Source organism: Poecilia formosa, unplaced genomic scaffold (genome assembly GCF_000485575.1).
Source record: "Poecilia formosa unplaced genomic scaffold, Poecilia_formosa-5.1.2 Scaffold18, whole genome shotgun sequence".
In the NCBI taxonomy this organism is placed as follows: domain Eukaryota; kingdom Metazoa; phylum Chordata; class Actinopteri; order Cyprinodontiformes; family Poeciliidae; genus Poecilia; species Poecilia formosa.
This window is the reverse complement of record NW_006799957.1, coordinates 253,554-262,561: the sequence shown is the minus strand read 5'-3', so window position 1 is coordinate 262,561 and position 9,008 is coordinate 253,554. Positions and strand designations below refer to the sequence as shown.

The following is a 9,008-nucleotide window of genomic DNA, read 5'->3' as shown; positions in this document are numbered from 1 at the left end:
CGCTGAATCCAACAGCAACCGCACGGATCCATCTGGACGGTTGCAGGCTGGGGAAAACGCTGCGCTGGGGTCTGTTTGTGGTTTCTGTTGCACACCAAAAAGGCAGAGAGGAACACGATGCCAACCTGTTAGCAATCAGACCCGGTGGCTTATTAACTGCATTTAGGAAAATATAAAGCACACTCACAAATCAATTAATTACATCATACAGCGCTGTGGGTTTGGCTTTACACCAAAGTAACAGATTTCCTCTTTTCAGTCACCATTTTTAAATTAATTTTGAGTATGCTGCATTTGGAGCCAGTTAGCTCACAAATTGTGAGCTTATAGATCTAGTTTCAGATTTGTATAAATGAAAATTAAATGACAAACACCAGGCACAGCTGTCTTCATGTTTTCACTCCAAATGATGCCGTCATCTTTGTTTTTTGTGTCGCATCTCTCGTGCATGCATCTTGGAGAGATCCAAAGGATCTGACGTATAGTGAGAGGATTGAGTTATAAATTAAAGGCTCATTTTGAGCAGGATGTATCTGTTTTTTAAATCACAAGTAATAGAGTGGACATTCTGTTTGTAAGTGGTACAAACAGTTCCCTGCTGATGTTTTGAGAACAGAAATAATCATAAATTATGATCCCAGATGTAGCCCATGTTATGCTGCATACGCACAATTTGTTTGAAATGTTTTGTAACAGAGGTAGTTCTTCAAACTTGGCGTGCAACAATCAACTGGTCCTGATTTTTTTCATTTTGGGAGGCGGACAATCAGCTGATCCTTATTCGGAAAAAGTGTCTGACTTTTCAGACAATAAAATCAATATCAGAAAGCTGCAATTGGAAATCCCCTGATTAAAACCTGTTATTAAAATTTAAGTTACTTCTTTCACACGTCGTAGCAGAAGCCACAATATGAACTAATAACTTTAACAACACATTTTATTTAGGACACAGTACAGATCAAGCAGCATATAGTAAACAAAGGCACTTCGTTCTTGAAGGCCGAGCTAAGTCCGACCAGGCGTTTTGCGCAGCTGAATGGTTGTCATGGAGATTAAAGGATTTCTTAAACATGCATGAAAGAATCAAGGCAACATTACAGGTATGATTTGGATGAGGAAATAATATTATAACATGATGTAAAACCCAAAAACGTCTATTTTATGTGATCCAGCCTCTTTAAAGAAGTAGATATTTGTAAAAAAAAAAAAAAAAAGGAAGAAGAAAAAATGCATTTAATGAAGTACAAATGAACGGTGTGCCTTTTCTTTAACTGTGCAAAGTAACACCTTTCACAAAGATAACTGATGAAACAGTTTTTAATCTAAGTCACATTTCTAAATCCACATTTTTGTTTTTTGCAAAAAGCTTTATTTTTGAAAACTTAATAAACAGAAAATCTTTATCTTTTGCAGTGTGCTGCAGCACAACTCTCCCCTGCTTTCTTTGTCTTTGTGCCCGTCAGTAGTGAACAATCATTGGATACGCATAGCGCCATTTTGAGCCATGAGTCTCATTCAAGACCTCAATAACAGCAAAATAACTTTCCTAGCTTTAGCAGAAAACATATCAAACTATCAATACCTAGATTAATGTTGCTGAGACTAAAAATATAGAAATATATATTGCAGGTTTAAGATTGGGTCAACGTTTATTGGATTAGGTAGAAAACAAATATGAAATAGAAAATAAAAGATTATAATCGGTTCCAACAACCACCATTTGATTTGCAGTGATGTTCTGTGTTGATCGATGCGATGCCACTTTAAAGCCAACCAAATGAATGTCCTGTGGTGCAGGAAGTCTTGTTTTTGGTGTTTGCTAATTAGACTCACAGGCTGCACCAGTAGCTGTCCAACATTTTCCACTGACCACAGAGACACAATCATCAGATGATTGGACCCCAGATGGTGAGAAGATTAATAACATTTTCAAATCTGTCTGCTGAAGGTGCAGCTGCAGCCAGCAGCCAGTTAGCTTAGCTTAACATAAATACTGGAAACTGGGGAATCAGCCAGCAGCGCTCCATCCAAAGGTAACAATATCTGCCCACTGACAGAGCAAATGCTTACCATCTAACTGCTTACATCTAGCCTATGGAGAATAAATGTCAGGTGAGCTGTTTCACTTAAGTCATGGGAGAAAGTGAAGACAAAATGACTCCTTTTAGGCATAAAATGTGATACTGCAGGATTTTATAAGTGCCAACCATTAAAAGGCTAGCAGAAATATTAAGAGACAGATGTGGTAATACATGAGAAAACTGGCCAAAATTCCTCCAGTTGAAACCATCCAGACTAGAAGTGTGGTCCAAAATGATGTCAATCAAAAGAAAAATAATGTAAGAGGGAAACTTTTATGAAGGGCCAGTTGAGGAGTTCACAAAGTTGTTGTAAATCTCTGCTGCTCATCAGTTTTTTTGTTTAGAAATGATGTCGTATGACACTGCAGTGTCTTTATTTTGATTCCAGAAACACATTTTTTGGTCTTAAAAAATAAAAGCAAGATTCCAAAAGGTTTCTTTTCAGACAAACCAAGTTCCCAAACCACAAATAGTTTAGTGGTTTAGTTTGACAAATGTTCTAGTAAAAGAAGGACCGACTGCTGACTTTGGACAGGCTTTCTTTTGGTCGCTTCTCCAACATTCCCATGAAAATCTTACATGTGCAGTTAATGCTCACAGACATGACTGAGATGACTTCACTGCGGTAGTATGGGTAACTTCCAACTTCTCCCACTCATTCAACATTTCAGGCTCGGTTAAGAAAATCCCATTATTTCTATAAGAATATGAGCTGCAGCTGCATCAAAAAAGGAAAACATGAGCCACAACTCGGTTGGCTTAGTTCAAACAATTGAGTTTCTATTTAAACAACAACCTTCTGTCCTGTTGGCCGCAGAGCTGCAGCGTAGAGCAGCAAACGAGTTTTCCTTGATCTCAGGCCAAGCAGAGCGCGGGCTCCTTTCTGTCATGACCTCATGCTCATACTCACCGAACCAACTGAACAGAACTGCGCCGCATTCTCCTCTGCTTTTTCAAAATGAGCTCCTCATCTATCACACCAACAAGCTGAAAGTTTAGAATGTTTCATTACATGATAGGTAAAAATATATGTTAAATGTATTTTTCTGCAGCTGCTATAGAATGCAAATCGGCTTCAGAAGCTTGTGATTTCCTCTGGGTCGCTTAGATTCCTGCATGGATAATGATTTAAGAGAAATTAAATATTCTATCAGCACAACTCAGATTAAATAATTTAACTGGATGTTTGTCCTTTCTTGGATTTGAACTTATTATTGCACTCCAGGTATTTTAATGTTTTTTTTATTCATTTATTTTGGCCATCTGAAACATCTGATAACAAAATTAATCAAAGGTGTCCATACAAAATGATTGATAATAATATTTTCTTTTTTCTTGTCATTTTATTGATTTTTAGTTTTATCCATTATAAATAAGCTTGAGTAAACAAACTGCAACATCAGTGGGAGAAAAAATACAAATAAAATAAAATAAATAAATAAAAAGTTAATATGTAAAGATTTTGTGTTTTTGTAGTGTTGCATAAATATTACACTGCAAATACACAAAGTATCTTTGGTCTAATTTCAACTGCAAATATCAAAGCTAACCAGCAAGACATAAGAACGTATCTTAAATCAATAATAATATTGACAAAAGAAAAAAGCACTAGTTTCACTGGCAGATATTTTCACTTATAACTAGACATTTTCTTTATAAGTAAAATAATCTGCCATTGGAACTTGTCCTTTTTTTTGTCAATATTCAAGAATTTATTGACTTAATGTAAGCTCCTGTTTCTTGCTGATGTTACTTGTAAGTTAGTTTTGCTTTATTTCAAGTCCGCTGAGTTATTTGAGCTATAAACTAGACAAAAACACTCGGTGAGATTTTGTGTTTTTGCAGTGAATGCATAAACCTGGTTGACTGGGTTTCATGCAGAGTGAAAAAAAAACACTTCCAGAGGATAAAATTATTGCAATTTGCATATTACATATTATTTGTTTAACCTGGTTCACATTTTATGTTTTACCGTGGTTACAATCTTCTGGCAAAGTCACAAGCTTGAATTTTGAAACTCATATTTTACTTAACTTTTCCTACAAGTTATACTTAAACCACAAACCCATCGTTTTCATCTTCTCAGTATTTTCAAGCATTCCCCAGCAATTAATTTTGAAAATAGATTCTTTCCAAATTGAATATAAGAGCATAAATTAATCCTGGTAGCTTACCGAGTTTGCAGCTGTGCTCCAGTCAAGCCAAGCCAAACAGCCGAGGAGCTTCTGGCCCAGGAGGGCAGTTTCCTGACCCAACCTCAGCTGTGCTGCCTTCATCCAGGAGGTACACACAGAAACATTGTGTGGTTGCTACTCATGCAATAACACTGGGTGATTTACAGGAATTTATTTTTTTCTTAAAACCACAACTGAGTAAAATTTTAAGCAGTGATTAATTTGCTTGCAGCTGTAAATATTTTACCATTAAATCCACTGCAGATTGCGGTTCTGCCAACTCAAACAAGAAGGAACAACCAGCTTGGGCACAAATGGTGCTGCCTGCAAGTCACTGGGGGAAGTCAGTTAATGATCTGTTAATTTTTATCCCTTACTCTCATTCTTTTTTTTAAATTACATGCTATATTCACATATTTGGAGTTTCCTAAGTCCTCAAAAACTATATTTTTTTATTTCCATTGGCTACCAAAGGCTGGATCAGGGATTAACTGTTCTTCAAATTCAACAAAAACTCATTTTTATTAGTTTTTAAAAAATGAATATTAAATATTAGTCTGAATTTGTCGCTGTCTTCAAATCTAAGCTACAAACCTGTTTAAAAGGACTTACATTTTATTTCCATCTTTCCTATTGACTCTCAGTGTAATACCTGTTGAATGTCATCATGTGCTCGTATCATTTTTCAATTTTTGTAGATGGTAATGATTATTTTGTTTTCATAATTTTCTTTTTTAAGCACTTTACGTTACCTTTGTGTTTTAAATGCGTTGTATTGATTAAATTTAACAGAATTTGATCTCTAGTATGAAAAGAAACGTGTTCCAGCTTTTGATCATCTGTGATTTTATAGAATAAACGGTGGGTTTGGACGTCTGCTGCCTTTGCGATAAACCTGTGGAGACCTGTATGCATAAACGCATTACCGTAATTCCAGGGATATCGATGGTTACAGGTGCATTTCAGTAAATTAAAACATTACATTAAAAAGTTGGTTGATTCAATTATTTTTTTCAACCACAAAAGGGGTACCTTGCAATGGATAATGAAAAAGAAGATAAAAAGCATTTTCTTTGGAGAAAAAAAACTTAAATTATATTTAAAAATGCAAAAATAAAAAATTCAAAATAAATGATTCTAAAAAAAATGCCGTTAAAAAATATGATTTTAACAGGAAGAAACTTCTAGCAAAACCTGTTTCATGAGTTTTATCAATCACAACAAAAAATTAGCTTAAAACATTTTGAGCTCACTTGTCATAACTGTTAATCAGCAAACTTTCTTTAAGTGTCGTGTCTCTATAATTCCATAATAATCTCTCTTCACATAATTTTCGTATAACTAAAAATTATTTTGTGGTGTCTGAGTCAGCAATAAAGCTTCAACGTTTAACAGAAAATAACTTCACACATTTAGGAAGAAGCTTCATTCATTTAATTTATTAAGATGCTACATAGTCCAACCAAGTCAGGTTGGGGTTTTTTTTACGTTATTTTTATTTATTTATTTTTTTACACCAGACTACTCGACTAAGAATTTTAATCATCTTCTCAGATAGACTTTTTATTTATATACATACAAAACAGTTTCTTGAGTGCGTACAATGATCACGGTGATGTTCGGAGACTTCAGGAAGGTTCAGCGTGGAACATTTTACAACCACGCCCGAATCCGTTAGTGTTCACACATAACTGCTTTATTTGGTCAGTCCCATACGGTGAAATTTACAGCATCAGAGTCAAATTTACACATTTGATTACAGAGTTATAATCTGGTGTTTTTAAAAGTGCCAAACATTCGGACGCTCCAAACGGGATGGAACTAAAGAACAACTTTGTGGAAACACTAGAGACTGAACTGTAGCTCCGGTCTGCTCTGCCCTCCCTCCAAAGCACAAAGTGATCCTCAACCCAAAAACCTCACAGAGATACAGTAAAAACACAAACTCATGTTTATTTCCACTTACTTACCCACCAATCAGATCCATATCAACTTTCCCTCCACTCAACAGAAGAAAAAAATAGAACATTTCTGACATTTTCTTTATTTCTCAGCAAATGTGAACTGAAAGAAAGTTTTTGTTAACCTTTTTCTGATTATTTCATTTGTACAGCTGAAGATAAATATCACCAGCTGCTTATTTTTCCTTCAAAGAATGACAACTAAAAAAAAGACACTCGTCTACCACTGAATATGGATTTGAAGATGATTTGTGAACATGGTCCCCCACGTCATAGCCTGACTGCATTCATTCTCTGCTGCCATTCAGACATCAAATCAGCTGCAGAAGAATCGGTGATCCTTTTCAGTTTAGTGCATTACATTGTTTGTGATGCAATGCAGAGATGATGAATTCACAAAAATAACAGAAAAAAAAACTCAACAAAGGTGTGTATTTTTTTTTTTTGTTTTTTAACATGCAATTTGCCAGAAATAAGACAGAATGTCAACAAATGTCAATGAGACGGAGGAAAACAAGAGCTGAAAAAGGTAGTTTCTCCATCACATTCGGGACCCTGATCCTGCTGATGTCAGGGAAAGCCATCTGATCTCCTTCAGTCTATTATGTACTGTAATTGTACCTCCATCTTGGCCTGAGAATAACTTGCCCCAACAGGTCACAAGGCAAAGCTTTCATATCGATTTACAGAAACGATCCAAACGCCACTTCAGTTTGCTGAAATACTTTTGACTGCTTTACCTCCTACCAAAGAAAAAACAATATATATATATATATATATAACATAAAACAAAAAAAACTGCAAGAAAAAAAGGACAAAGGAGGAAGAAGGAGAAAAAAACAGCAATTAAATTGTGCAAATCTACAGTCAAATGACAAAAGCAATTAAATTAGATTCAAAAGTCCAGATGCAACACTCATGTGAACGCATGCAAACATCCTCCTCTGACAAGCGAGGATGTGGTGAGCAGTGATCGACAGGTGGCGGGAATAAATTAGGGCAACAAAAAATAAAAAGGGCATGAGGAAATAAAACACCCGTTGTAGTGTTGCTTACACACATCAAAGCTGTTCCACAATCAAAGACGAGATTTTACAAAGCCTTCGACTGGAGAAGACTCTGTTGTAGCCCTGTGTGCGACCTCTGACCTTTTGGGTCCTCCCTTCCTTTAAAAACAGGGTTCCACCGGAAGGAAAGGCATGATTTACTGTGCGGTGGAGTCATCACATGTCGGAGAAGACTGGCTCTGGCGTGCATCAATTAGAAAAAGAAATGACAATCTAATCAAATAAAACGACATTCGCACAGCTGCAATCTGACCCGGTCGCATCGACGCTATCTCGCACGTTGTTAGAAGACTCTCTGAACTGAATTACCAGTTAAATGATGAATCTGTTTCCCCACCAACCCCTGAAACAAATCATCTGAAGACATGAAACTTTGGGAAGAAGGCCAGAAGGATTATGTGATGATTACAGAGGTGTTTGTTCTTAAGATGAGTCATTTTTTCCCTCTTTGTCTCTCATAGATTACCGTTTTAAATTTAAACTTTTTACATAAATGGGACTGAATCAAAACTAGTACCGCCCCGCCCCACCCGCCCCCACCCAGCAAATATGGCATTCTGATCCAAAAATCCAAGATCCTGTGTGTATTTTCATCCACCATGAAAGCATGCTGCGGCTGACCGAAGTGCTGCGCTCTACAACATCAACTTCCCCACGATGACGCCGACGGTGAAGAAGAGGAGGATGAGGGCCACGGAGCGGGCGCTCAAGCCTTCCTCCCTCTTCATGGAGCCTGAGGCATGCTGGGATGACATGATGTTGCTCTTCCCCATCCGGAAACCGTCATCTTCCTGCAACAGGTTGGAGGAGGAAGAGAAACGGAGGAAGAGGTTAAAAAAAAACTGTACAGTTTGTTAATCAGTTGGGTAATGAATGGATTTTAATGATTCAATGAATTTCCTGTTTTTGAAGTTTTATTTTTAGGAAAAAGTGGATTTTTTCCCCACTAATGTCCTCTTTGGGTTTCCATAGTTCAGAGTGAGGTCAGCATCTTGTGCAGCGTCTACTAACTACAACTCTACAACAAAGTGTTAGGGCCAGGCTGCAATTATTTTTATCAACTACAAGAATAAAGTTAAAATGTTAGGAAAATAATTTAATTTGTAACTTTATGAGAACTCTGACACAAAAAACAACAAAAACTAAAATGAGGAATGCTGAGCATTTTGGTTAAAGTTTTATAGATAACTTAGTATTCAGAATATACTTAATAGAAAAACTTTATCTTTTAACAACAGAATCAAATTATTATCTGAATTCAACTATTTTAAAGAAAGATCGACACAAACTGAGGAGGTCACATCAGGTTTTGGTAATAAAGATTTTTTTTTTATTTAAATCATTTTTTAATCATAATTTTGAGATAATTTTTCTGCTAATATTAGTGATGCGTTTATTGCATCGCTCATCATTTACCGTGATAAATTTTGGTGCATCGTTGTCACAATAAAATGCCAATTAACAATATTTAAAACCTTCCAAAACTGTCAATATTGTCAATATTGTTAGTTTATTTTCTCCACTGTTCAACAACAGAATCAATAAATATCAATAAAACTGAAAATATGTTTAAATGCAGTTACTGTGTGCAATTAATTCACACTTTTTTATGTGATTGGTGTAGAAATGTATTATGAATGGACATGTTTTTCATGTTTTCGGAGGTATGATTGATGTAGTCACAGCCACACAGTTAGGTAAAAAAGAAATAATAAATAGTTCTTA

The 9,008-nt window shown here is 35.9% G+C and overlaps 1 protein-coding gene across 1 annotated transcript in view; it reads right to left on the bottom strand.

The window, feature by feature from the left end:
* Window positions 1-5,682: 5,682 nt before the first annotated feature.
* Window positions 5,683-9,008, bottom strand: part of vapb (VAMP (vesicle-associated membrane protein)-associated protein B and C) — a 19,170-nt gene continuing 15,844 nt past the window's right edge. The window contains exon 6 of the mRNA XM_007546846.2: window positions 5,683-8,074. Within this exon, the coding sequence (XP_007546908.1) occupies window positions 7,919-8,074 (156 nt within the window). The 3' untranslated portion in view covers window positions 5,683-7,918. The remainder of the gene's footprint in view (window positions 8,075-9,008) is intronic.